Source organism: Python bivittatus, unplaced genomic scaffold, assembly GCF_059951505.1.
Source record: "Python bivittatus isolate LINGU-HERP-01145 unplaced genomic scaffold, Pbiv_v1 ctg000980_np1212, whole genome shotgun sequence".
NCBI classification, from domain to species: Eukaryota; Metazoa; Chordata; class Lepidosauria; order Squamata; family Pythonidae; genus Python; species Python bivittatus.
This window is the reverse complement of record NW_028277125.1, coordinates 19,761,846-19,775,670: the sequence shown is the minus strand read 5'-3', so window position 1 is coordinate 19,775,670 and position 13,825 is coordinate 19,761,846. Positions and strand designations below refer to the sequence as shown.

General features: G+C 35.7%; 1 protein-coding gene across 3 annotated transcripts in view; it reads right to left on the bottom strand.

Moving 5' to 3' along the window:
- IFT80 (intraflagellar transport 80) overlaps positions 1-13,825 on the bottom strand; it is an 84,758-nt gene that overhangs the window by 56,782 nt on the left and 14,151 nt on the right. For all 3 annotated transcript variants that reach the window (XM_088131849.1, XM_088131847.1, XM_088131848.1), the window contains exons 4-5: positions 6,645-6,755; positions 4,841-4,909 (exon numbers count right to left, since the gene is read on the bottom strand). In XM_088131849.1, the coding sequence (XP_087987975.1) occupies positions 4,841-4,909; positions 6,645-6,755 (180 nt within the window). The remainder of the gene's footprint in view (positions 1-4,840; positions 4,910-6,644; positions 6,756-13,825) is intronic.

Sequence of the window (13,825 nt, the reverse complement as noted above, 5' to 3'; positions counted from 1 at the left end):
TGCAAAAATTAAATCAGCCAACTTCAACATGATCCTTCTGTATAACGTAGAACCAATTTGTTCCAAAAGGTTGTGGGGGAAGAATAGTATTACTTATTTCTTTTATGCCTGAAAACTTATGACATGTAAGAAGGACAAGGCCAACTGTGAGGTGGATTAGTATCTTTGGAATAACAACTTTTTCCCTGTTTAGGCTAGCATACAGGTAATCCTCACTTACCACAATTGGGACTGGCAATTCTGTTGCTAAGCAGCATGGTTGCTAAGGGGAAAATCATATGACTGTGACAGACTTACAATCTCACTTCCACTTCCACTGTTAACTGAATCACCACGGTCATTAAGCAAGACCTCATGTGACTGCGACTTACAATTTCACCTCTGCATTCTCCATTAATTCTGCTTGTTGGAAGCCAATTGTGAAGCATGCAAAAAGCAATTACGTGACCGCAGGATTGGTCACAAAACTGTTTTTTGTGTTTTTTGTTGCAACGGTCATAAATGTAAGGATTGGTCACAAAGCTGTCTTTTTTCCCCCCAATCATTGTAACTTTGAACAGTCGCTAAATGAGGCAGTTGATAAGCAAGGACCACCTGTAATCTCTTCTCTCTTGTTTTATTTTCCTTTAGGATCTCTAAAAGGCAGAACCAGCAAACAGCTTGCTTCCAAATACTTCAGGCAAAACTTGCCTTTAAAATGGAAACAGGGGTACCTCTTAGCCAAGCCTCTTAGTTAGATCTTTGTTACGTACAGCAGAGATCACTCTAAAACCTAAGCCACAAAATGGAGCCTAAAAGATGGGGATTACAATGCAAGTGACAAACCATGTAGATGTAGCTAAAGAAATTTTTAAGTTGAACAAGCATTCCTGATTGGCTTCTCCTGAAAGTAGGCAAGGGAAAACAAATCATAGTTTTTTTCCATAGCTTCTTCACCACTCCATGGTTCAGACATTAGAAACAAATCACAGAATAGCTTTCACTATTTATCTGCTTAGACTAAGCTAAGTAGTAGTGATTAAATAACATGCACCAACATACCATTATTTCAAAATTAAATGAGAAGAATTTTAGTCTAATATGATATGTGGATATGATTAATGTGTATACTGATTTAATAATCAAAGAGACCTTTATATTTAAACAAATGCATTATCTTTTTATCATCACTGGCACAACACTACAGTTTCCAGGCTGAAGTGGCAGAAGGTAACTCTGTTAAGTAGATAGTCAGCCACTTATAAGGTATCACTGCATAGTGAAATCACTTGGTTCAAAAAAAAAAAAAAAAGAGCAAGAAAAAAGATAACGTAGAAAGCAATCAGAATATTTTTAAAGGAACAAGCTTTTGGATGATATTCAGTATTAAGTATATTATTATCAAAATAAAAATGAAATAAAGAATTTGTTAGAGGGGGAGGGAGGTGGACATAAAATCAAGGGTATGAAATAGATAAAGAAAGTCAGCAGTGAGCGGGAAAGGCAAGATGATGGCATTGCTTTCTATCCTATTCCCTTCTTTGACCAAGGAAATATCTAAACAGTAAACTGAGAAAACAAGAATACACAGGGCAGCATTCTTCTTGGCTAGTCGGCAACAAAAGAATTCCCTTCCCACAGAGCATCTCCAAATTATGAGCTACTACTGGCAGAACTGCAGGAATTTTTATCTGGATCGACTTTTGGAGGATATGATGAAATCTTTAATATTATATTTTAGCATTTATTTTCTATACTGTTCAGTTTGTTTTTATCATCGGTTAGTCAACAAATCCAACCATAATAACCTGTGGAGTTTCATTTTGGCTCTAGCTGGCATTTGGGCTTTAGCAATGTCAGTTACAACTTCTCAGAATGACTCAATGTGCCCCCCCCCCCACAATAGCCTACTGAAACTCAAAGGCCATGTCAAGTCCTGACATGGTTTGTCAGCAGAAAAAAAGAAAAAGAAAAGAAAAAAGAAAAGAAAAAAAGCAGGGGGAAAAAAAACAGAAAAGCAAAAAAAAGCAAAAGAAGTACAGGCAAACTATTTCCTAGTTGCTGATATCAAAGAACCAGAGCAGGACAGTCTAAATGGGGATGAAATTTTGATTGTGTGAATGCAGAAATGACCATAAAGCAAATTATCTAGATATTTTTCAGTCAAGATTCAGCTCTGGATACAGGACTGAGATTGTTTCTTATCTACATTCCAACGGTATGATTTGTGCAGCTTGGACTATCCAAACATCTTTACAGAGTGCTGTAACTGCAATACAGAATACCAAAGTAACATTCTCAATCAATACATTAAAAATAATATACATTAGATTGGCACAATACATTATTCTCAGTTGAACTCATAATTTATTTATCTGGTTGAAGAAACAGCAGTATAGAATTTCAGCAATCATCAAAGCAGCATGCAATGAAAAAGATTCCAAATATAAATTAAAACAGTATTAATGAAAATAATTGAAAATAATTAAACATTGGAATAAATAACAATTGAAAGCATGAGGATTTTACTATCCTTGAAATTCCTTCCAATCTTAGTAATGATGTTTATCCATTGCTAACTTCCTTTGATATAAAGTTGTCAGAGATACCTTCCTCCCATTTTCACGTTAACACCAATTTAATTTGGACTAAAGATCTGCACACATTTAGTGATTTATTTAAAGAAACGCAATTAGACCAATTTATTGTACTTTTCTCTAGGGGTTCCTGTTTTATTTCTAAGTCTTGCAAGCTGTCCAGGATCCATTGAAATTCCAGTCCCAATTACTGTTATTAACCAAGTACTACCTGTATACTGGTTTTAGCATATCAATAAGTAAAAACATGAATTGGAAAACTAAATTTAAAACAGCATATTTTCTCTATCCTGCTCAACCCCTACCTTATTAGCTTATTTCAAGTACTAGAAAGACAAGACAGGTAGTTCTCAGTTAGCAACCACTCGTTCAGTGATCGTTCAAAGTTATGATGCTATTGAACAAATGGTACTTAGGACTGGTCCTTGATGTTCCGGCTGTCCCAGCACCCCCGTGGTCACATGATCCCAATTTGGGTGCTTGGCAACTGGCTCACACTTATGACGGTTGTAGAGTCCCATGGTCATATGATTGCTATTTCTGACCTTCCCTGCTTGCTTCCTACAAGCAAAGTCAGTGGCCACCTGCATGGCATCCCGCTCTCTGGAGCACCCACCCTGCATTTGGCTGTGCTTACACTGGGCTGCAGCAGCCACCAGCATACCCTCCCACCCTCGGCAGCACCTACTCCCTGCCCAGCCACTTAACTGCCCACCAGCCTGCTTACAAGCCTCCTGGTACTTACGACTTCCTGCTGGCTTCCCCATTGAATGTGCTTGTTGGAAGCCAGAAGAAAGTTGCAAGGAGGTCCTTGCTTAATAACCTGCGATTCTTGCTTAATGACAGCAGCAGGGACTGCTGGGATTGCCATCGCTAAGCAATGCAGTCATATGATATCATGCTTTATGACTGCATTGCTTAGCGACAGAAATTCTGGTCTCAATTACCATTGTTAAACAAGGACTACCTATATGGATTACAGGTTAATCCTTTTGTATTTGCTCTAGGCTGGAAAACCACCTTATCATTCAGGCTGGCAAAATTAGTAAGGGAGCAATTTTAAAAAATACTGAAAGGAAGAGTAAATAGAGTCATGTCTCTTTAGGTATCTTATGACTTATTTAAAACTACTATAAGAAAAATTCAGTATAAATAAATATCACGGGGTGGATAAGAGAAACAAAACCAGTAAAATAGATGGCTGGTTATCAAATAAATGGCAAGTAGAAAAAGTGGAAGCCTGGTTTAAATGAAAATTAAAAGAAGCAGAAATTCCACAACAGGAAGTAATGTGGTAGTAAAGCAAAAAAGCTGAAAAAATAAGGTGTTTGAGCAGGACAGTTTGAAAGAAAAATTGGGGACTCCTTTTTGCTATATTCCTTTTAAGATGTCAGTAAGAAAAAAAAGAGGTGATGCTGTATTTCTCTTTGATAGAATTAAAAGAGTTTAAGCAAATTCTGTTGCAATTCCTATACAGAAGCTGAAAAGAAACTTCACTGGAACACCACATCAAGGGTGCCCTAAATGATTCATCAGTTTGTATATTTCTGACTGCAGATATGAAATTTCTAATAAAAGTTATTAAAAACATTAAAATCAAAAATATTTTTAAGTACATATACTATCATAGCTGTAATTTGTATGCTTTTATTTTTGTTGTTAAAAATACACATATACATAAATACAGGGATTAAAGACCACTTCCAGAGTTGTAACCTGATATAGTGGCTGGGATCCAAAAACTTCTGTTAGATGAAATTAAGAACTTTCACTTCTCTTCTTTTTCCTTATTTTTAAAGAATATCAGATACCTATGTCAGAATATAAACTGTTTTGTGAGAAGCTTTCAGAAGTATTTGCCATGTAGTAATGGAAAAGAGCTACCTAATGTGTTTCTTACATGGTGGCTTTTGGAATAAGAAATGTGAAATAATCACTGAAATTTATATTTCTTATCAAATAGGACCAAAAGGTAACTGTAATTAGTTAAATAGACTAATTGTCAAAACAACAACACATTTTTGTTGTAGAAGAGGCATTATTAAGGAATATTTGCATGTATATTAAGCCCTGATATCCTGAAAAAATATTGTAAAAATTTCTCCAGTTTTTTTCATTTCATTTTTTCATTTTCATTTTTCATTTTTTCATCTCTCCAGTTTTTTTTTTTAATTTCCTATTCAAGACCACTGAAAAATCAATTGATTCTTAGATGGAATTTCAAAAACTGCACTGAAGTTATCTATAAAGAAACAAAAACTTACCTTGTTGTGCTAATGTGGATCTTAGCATTCCACTCTTGGACCAAATTTTTATTTGCCCATCTTCACCAACTAGAAAGAAACATCAAATAATGCCTTTGGCTTAAGAAAGCTTTCAACACTTTAAAATTTTTAACACTTTGAATATCATAAGTTGTACTAACTTTACCTCTATAAAGCAGTACTAACAATCTTGAAGTATTTCTCATTGCTTTCTGAGGAATCATATGGGCTTATTATTCCTCTGCAATTCCTATTCTATTCCACATAAACAGAACTATCATTCTCCAGGGTGACTAATTCAAAGTTAAAAGGTTTTCTAAATTTGTAAGTATAATAATCAATGTGGTTGGAAGAAAAAGGAAGTGAATCTTTTCTTCCTCTTTTTCTAAATCTTCTTAAATCATCCAAATAAGAAGGCATACAATGAAAATAACAGGCTTTCCAATTATCTTGGAAGATAGCAATGGCAAACTACTGCCAAGAAAACTTCAAAGATGCGTCAGTGTAATTGTCAGAAGTCAAGGTTGGCTTGAGGACATCTTTACCATAGTCCTGTCTGAATAATTTTCTTAACATTACGAATAATTTAAGAATAAAATGTAAAGAAACACTTGATAACTCTAGTTTCAATTCTTCTACACTTTTTTTTTTTAAAAAGGAAGCATTAAAAAACAGGGGAAAATACAATTTCCCAAATATGTATTGTATTTTCCCATTTTTTTAATGTTTATATTACTTCTGTATGTATATGTATACACATTCAAATCTCTAATATTAACAGAAGAGTCTATTATTGTCACATGCAAAGGAGCAACAGTGATCACATAATATTCAGTGAAGGCTGGCTCAAAGTCTTTTGTTATTTTATACAAATGGAAAATATGTTTACATCTTATTGTCTGCAGACCAAATATCTAGAGTTCACTAAAGTCCTGTATTCACCATCATTAACTGGATTTGAATTTTACATATTTATGTGAACTGATAATGAGGACTATTTCTGAGCTAGAGAGTTCTGCAGAGATGAGTAGGAAAACATTCCAAAAGCAGTAACAGAAAGACACTATCTAGCTATAAGCAATACTTGGGAACTGTTATTTCTGCCAAAAGAGGTATTACAAAATGCTGACTAAAAGGGTACCCAAATGTTTGCACTTACCATATTCATTATTTTCTTATTTTGAATCTATAAACTGCACATAAATAGTAAGTATGCATTCACGTCATGTTTGTACCGGGTACAATATGTGTCAGCTTCTATTTACTCAGGGATTCACTGAAACATACAATTTGGGAGGGGTACCTAGTTTTGCATAAAACTATATATTGCAACTATTTTCACTGTTATGTAAATCAATACATGAGTGACAAGCGGCTAGTGTTTTTATTCCATGTTGCTGCCTCTTAGATCATTTACTATCTGATTGAACTATCTAATAAATGAAGCTTTTCAGATCCAGTGTAGCCTCTGGTTTAGCTACTTTCTGACCACACAAATGATAACATACTATTAAGAGTCTAAAGTAACATATTCCTCAAGCCCAGTAATGTAATAAATATGGATGTTCTATATATACCTAGTTATCTATCTCTAGATAATTTCCATGCATACTTCTTATATATTTTTTATATAATAGCTATGTTGTTTGTTTTCCATCATGTAATTGAAAAAGTGAAGCAACTGCAGAACATGTTCTTCCATCTTTTCTTTCAAATTCTTTAAAAAGGAGGCAATTCTACTTCTGAATGTATTCTTGGGTTAACAGTTTTCCTTCAGGGCATACTTACAGATGAATCCTATTACCTGTAACAAGTGCGGTACCTTCATAATTCCATCTTCCTGCAAGTACAGCTCCACAGTGGGCTTCTACACTTTTTTCAACTCTTCCAGTTTTGGAAATCAAATGAAACTTACCTACATGAATATTATATGAATTATATTGCATTAAAAACTGATTTACATACAAAGGCTATTTCTGAAAAACAGCATTTCATTCTTTTTCTAATTCATTAGCTAATTGATCATTATCTGATCAAATATATTCAGTTTGTAAATACTTCTCACTGATATAAGTAATTGGTTTCAGTTTAACTGAAATTATTCACTTATATGGCACTGAAATCAATAGGATATCAATATATATATATATATCAATATATATTGATATCAATGTATATCAATAGGAAATCAACAGGAGAGCCAGTTTGGTCTCGCAGTTAAGGCACCAGGCTAGAAAGCAGGAGACAGTGAGTTCTAGTCCTGCCTTAGGCACGAAAGCCGGCTGGATGACTTTGGGCCAGTCTCTCTCTCTCAGCCCAACTCACCTCATAGGGTTGTTGTTGTGGGGAAAGTAGTAGTAGGAGGGAATATTTAAGTATGTTTGCCACCTTGAGTTATTTATAAAAATAACAAAAGTGATTTTAAAAATTCTAAAAAAAAAGTTAACTTTTTAAAAAACTGGAATCTTGTATCATTGGCATAGTTGATAAGCAGTCCATAATCTTTCCATTAAACTACTCAGCTTCAGCTTATTCTCTGCTGTCACCTTTCTTCACTTCTCTCACTAAGCATTTTTAAAAAATGAGGGAACAGCCCTTTACAAAGAAAGAGGGAGCAAATAAGTGCCAATGCCTGCGTAAGTATGTGAATAAATCTTCTACAACTGTTCTCATATTTCTACTGGGCAACACTTTGCACAATCCTTCCTACAACCTATTGCGCATGTCAAGAAATAGGTGTATTTAGTTTCACTTTTTATAAATGTTACACACTGAATGCATATTTACTGCAGTACTGTTCTACAGCAATATAGCATCAAGTGTAACTGGCTTTTCTGTGAGAAGAAGAGAAGCTCTGAATTCAACATGAACATTTACAACTGGAGTCCATCTTGATTCGAAGTGGAAGTTATCCTGAACTTTATCAGTGCAGGACTGCCAAGTGAGATGGAGGAAGTTATGGTGGATATTCCTGCCTGAGACAACTGGGTTGATCTTTTACTTGAGAAGCCCTAGTGAAAGACATGTGTCTGCAGAGGGAGAGAAACAGAAGAGAAAATAGGTTTGTCATTGGAGAGAAAAAGCAAGTTGGAGCCAATGAGAATGGAATTGTCAGTTACTGGTCCGCCAAGGTAGGTGATCAAGGCATGAAATAGGGGAATAGTATGCTCATGGGATAATCAGCTCAGGAATAGTATGTGTAGTCGGCCATAAGATGGTGAGGATGGCATACAGGACACCTGAAGAAGAAAGAAAAGGGGAACATATTTTGGTGCTGACAGGCCTGGGAAGATATGGTGGGAGGCTCAGGGCATGTTGTTCCAGAGAAAGGAGATGCACAATCTGATTCTGGTGACTGTGGTCAAGCTATCTCCTCATAAGAAGGGGTTAAAAGTAAAAAAAAAAAAAAAAAGATATTTAACAGAGGTAAATGCAAAGTTCTTCACTTAAGAAACAAAAATCAAATATACATGTATTGGATAGAGGATACTTGGCTTGGTAATGGTAATTAAAAGAACCTGAAATTGTACTTGATGAATATGAGCCAACAGTGTGATACAGCTGCAAAGAAAGCAAATGCAATTTTGGGGTGCATCAACAGAATGATATAAATTAATCTCTACTGATCAGATACCACTCTGAATAATCTTTCTAGTTTTCAGCATCACATTTGAAAGATTCAGAGAAATGGAATCAGAATTAGAGAATGGTGATAAAGATGATTAGGAGATTAGAAACTCTATGAAGAGAGATTTAAGGAATTAGAATTAGGGATGTAATAGCACTCTTGAAATAGCAGAAAAAAATGTCAAAGGCCAAATACAGTATGCTCTCTCATATTCTGGAATGCATGACACAGAATAATGGATTTAAGTTATAGGAAGACATATTCTGATTTCAATGTTAGAAAAATCTTCAGTAAGAGCAGTTCAGCAATGGAACCAGTTACCTAGAGAGATGCTGGACACTTCATTGGATGTGCTCAAGGGGAGGCTAGACAGGGTTAGGGTAGGAATGTTTCATTTTGGATCCCTGCACTGAGTAGGGGTTTGGGCTAGATGGCCTAAATTGATTTTTTTAACTCTACGATTCTATGAAATGCTAAACAGAAAGATCATTAATAATACAGCAGTAATATCTTTTCAGAAAGTTGATACTTGAATCAATAATATGGATGCAATTGACTAACATTTACATAATTATATTCCATGTACTTAATATTCCAAGTATTTGCTATCTGAATAAAATAAAGTCAATCAAAATCAAATTAGCACTTATTTTGTATAACCATTTTTCCAACAAACATAGCTCAAATGGCTCCTAATACAAGACACATAAATTAAATACAAATTATGAACACTTTCTCTTTATAGAGTTTCTCTCTACAAGTAAGAGATCTCCCTGAATAGAGTTCTGTCAGGACAGCCTGACTGATAAAAAACTCACAATTTCATATTGTTACCAAGAAAACCACATGGACACATTAAGTTACCAAGAATTGAGATAAGACTACAGTTCTCAGCTTACATGAGAGGAAGATGTTTTCTATCCTAGAACTGGGAGACTTTAAAGATCAAAACCTGCACTGAACACTGGGCTCAGAAACAGACAAGAAACAGTTCAGGAACAGATTATTTTAAAATACAACCCCTTAAAGAACAGACTGGAAAATAATTAGGTAAATTCGGCATCTCAGGGAAAAGATGTAGGGCCAGGGCACTTCATGCAGCCACTCACCCTCAAATATCTGCAACAATTTTGTGCCAATGTGCAAGTTTTCTCATTGCTAAACTCCATCCTCTTACTAAGTAGATCAGTGATCCCATCAAACATTTCTCATTCTAAACCTGGATAGAAGGCTGTTAACAATAAGATGTCCAATTGCTTAACAGCTCTTGAAGAATCTCTGTTCTTTGCTGTTGGAAAAAAAATCTATTATGAGCTAAAATACTGAAGTTATGTATTGCACTATGGAAGAGCATCTTACAATTTTAAGTGTAAAAGATGCTGAAGAAGGATTAAGACTAAAAACCAATTGAGATTATGAAAGACTCCTATTTGATTTTCTTCTCACAAATCTACAATCAATGACAAACAGTAGCTATATAAGCAGTAGGTACCTTAGCATTAATGCATGTCATTGATAATGAAACTAATTTAAACAAACATCAGCACTTGGTATTTGCTGGTATTGGTAGACATATTAATCCTTTTTGTTACTGCTGTAAATTAGATTTTAAAAATTGAAACTTTTAGTAATAAACTTTCTTGATAATATAGTTTGGAACAAAAAATGAGACACAGTTTCAACTTTAATTCTCAGGTTTATAAAATACTCTTTTTTCCCTGTTTTTATTATTTAATGAAACCATGAAGATTCTCAATGTTGAAGCAATTCTGCTGTTCTGGAAATCATTCAAATAAGAGATTAGCAGCCTTTTCAAGTACAGCATGTACAAAACTATGTCTGCTATATTCATTTGCTACCACAAACCCCTTAAATATTCTGCTCCAATTTTAACAATTAGTCATCAGTGAAACAGAAACTAGCAGGGGAAAAAGTCACTTTTAAAGAACTAGTCCAAATTATATTGAAATAACAGAATGAATAAAGAGCTTACGCAGAACTATTTGCAAAAATATGGATAAATAATTCTAATTCCCTTTTTCCAAAGAGAAATGGACCTTTATACAGATATAATTTTCAATCTATCAGAGAACAAAGTAATTAATATTATAAGCTTGTATGTGACTACTCAGAATTAAGCATTATTAAATTCAGTAGAATTTATATTCAAGTCAGCATTTTCAGGAATAAACGCAATGATTAGGAAGGAAAGTACTTTTTTAAACAGATAGTGGGGTAGTGAACAAGTTCTGATGTGTGGCAGTGGACTGGAAAATGGAAGTGCTAGTTTTAATCTGAATTTTGAAGGTAAAGATTACAGTACAAAGACCTTTAACAAACATCTGGGAAATATGTTCAACATAGCTGCTGTGATGTCCCATTCCTATTATTACAGACTCAAAATTAAAAGTTATGAACATTTCTTATGAAATTAGAATATTTTTAGAATGTTTAATTTGCCATCTAATTAAAATGACTTCTCAGCACATCTCCATGTTGTTTTCCCTCATTCTTTCAGTTTTAAAAATCATTCACTGGGTCTGTACATATAATCATTGTAGTTTATGACTTAGTATAGTGTGAACCCAGCTGATTGGTAGCTATGATTTGCTGAATAAGTCATAAACTCTTAGCATGATGTATGAATCCAGCTATACCGTTAGTATTTCTTTGAAGAATACATTTGAAATATATTGTTCTTCTGGAAACTTGTTTGACAAATTTGCATTTTTAATTTGTCAAGTTCTTTGGTCCTGGATATTCCAAAATGTTCTTGTCCATATATATTATTCTTCCATTTATAATTAAAGTTAGTGTTACAAATTAGTCTAATATTAGTTACTGCTTTTGACTTTCATTAAAGGTAGATGTAGAAGAATCAATTGTCTTTATATACTGAACAGACTTGAATTGTCTGAGGAATCAAATCCAATTTTATAAGTATCAGTACTTGAGTCCTAGATACAGTCATGTGAAAAAGTAACTACACTCCATGGAAATTTTTGACTTTTTAAGCATATTTCAACCTACAGATATTTAATCTTCATTTCAACAATATTGATAAAGGGGAAATAATATAACAATTATAATGCGCCATTAACATTTTGTAGTCCATTGTGTAATTTAAATAAACATAAATGTAATTTTTGTATGTGGAAGAATTAAGTACATCCCTACATTTATTACTACCTCAAATACCTAAAATTAGAATCAGGTGCACCAGATCAGGTGCAAATGATTAGGATATCATTAGAGGGGATCTGGAAAGAACCTGTTTTATTTAAACCTCAGACATTTAGTTTGATTTGCTCTTTGTTGTTGAAGTGTGTGGTATCACCATGCCTATATCAAAAAAAGCTCTCTGAGGCCTTCAGAAAGAAGGTTATAAATGTCTGGGAAGGGATTTAAAAAGATCCCCAAACAATTGGACATCAATCATTCCACTATCCAGAAGATCATCCACAAGTGGAGATTTCAAACAACTGGCAACTTGCCAGGCCACGTTCAGCCTGACAGCAGAATGCAAGATGCTGAAAGAAGTCTTTAAGAACCCCAGAATTTCATCATGTGATCTACAGAGTGCTCTCACCACTACTGATGTCAAAGTGCATGAGTCTACCGTTAGATAGAAGCTGCATAAATTAGATCTACATGGGAGGTGTGCCAGGAAGAAATCTTTGCTATTCAGAAAGAACATCAGGGCAAGACTAAAGTTTTTATCTACGATAAATTCAAGTACACAAGTTTGCAAGTAAGGGAAAGGGGAGAATAAGGTAGAAAAAATACGTTTTTGTTTTTGAGGAACTTCATAAAAAATAGACAGCGAGGGTAAGTGACCTGTTTCTGAAGTAAAACTTAGCAAAGAATGTAGGTTTTCACAACTGCTATTCATTGATAAAGTGACTTTTGGGTGGTTACACATGAGTCAATATCTTGGCAAAGTTGTAACAGGCATTTCTTCCAAATTATTAGTGGGACCACTGAAATTCAAAAATGCCTTAATTTAAATAATTTATATGCCTTGCTTATCTCACAACAGTGACTCTGGATGGCTTAGAAGGAGTAAAACAACAGCTACAGCATCCACATATAAACCCAAGGTCAGAAAAACCACATCAACAACAGAGTTCGCCTAATCATCTGGCTGAAATACCTGGAGAAACAGCCAGGTCTTCAAAGCTTTGCAAAAGACTAACAGGCTGTTCAGATTTCTGGAGGCATGCTACTGTATGTTTGTGACTTCAAGTGATAAAGATTTGGGTGCTGTCTGCAACACTGAATATGGTCAGTATAAAAGGACAGGGCATTTGTTGCCAAGTTTGGTTTCAGATTAGCTCTGAACAAGGCAACAGTATGGCTAGTGAAAAATCAGCGCATATTTATGTGCGACCTCTCTTGCCACATCGGCCCCGATGCTCCCTGTGGTTTATGGAGGAGTTGAGGGTTCAGAAGAGGGTCAAGAGACATCTAGAGCGCCGCTGGAGGAAGACAAAGACCAAATCTGACCGAACACAGGTTAAAGCCACTATTAAGGCCTACATTGTGGCGATAAGAGTGGTGAAGTGTCAATACTTCTCCGCCCTTATCGCATCTGCTGAATGCCACCCGGCAGCCCTGTTTGGGATCACTAGATCCCTCCTTGGTAAGGGGGATTCAGTGATTCATTTACAGGGCCATGCAGAGGAATTTTCAGATCATCTGCAGGACAAAATCGCTGGGATTCATTCCAAGTTAGACTCTGAGTGTGGGGCAGGGTCTGGGGAGATACCAGGGGATCGTTCTTACCGAGTTATCTGGGAACAGTTTGATCCTATTGATCTTGAGGAAGTGGACAGGATACTTTCGACTGTGAAGGCCACCACTTGCCATCTTGACCCATGCCCCTCCTGGCTGGTGAAAGGAGCTTGGGAGGTGACATGTGGTTGGATCCAGGCATTGGTTAATACATCCTTGTGGGAGGGAGTGTTCCTGGCTGCCTTTAAGGAGGCGTTGGTGCACCTCCTCCTCAGGAAACCCTCCCTGGATCCTACTGTACTGGACAATCTTCGTCCAGTCTCCCACTTCCCCTTTTTGGGGAAGATGGTTGAGAAAGTGGTAGCATCACAGCTCCCAAGGTTTCTGGAGGAAACGGATTATCTGGACCCTTTTCAGTCAGGTTTCAGGCCTGGATATGGAACAGAAACAATATTGGTCGCACTTATGATCTCTGGCGGGAGCGGGATGGGGGAAGCGCGACCATCCGTGCTCTTCTTGATCTTTCAGCAGCTTTCGATACCGTTGACCATGGTATCCTTTTGGGACGGCTCAGGGAATTGGGGGTGGGCAGCATGGTTTTGTGCTGGTTCACCTCCTTTCTC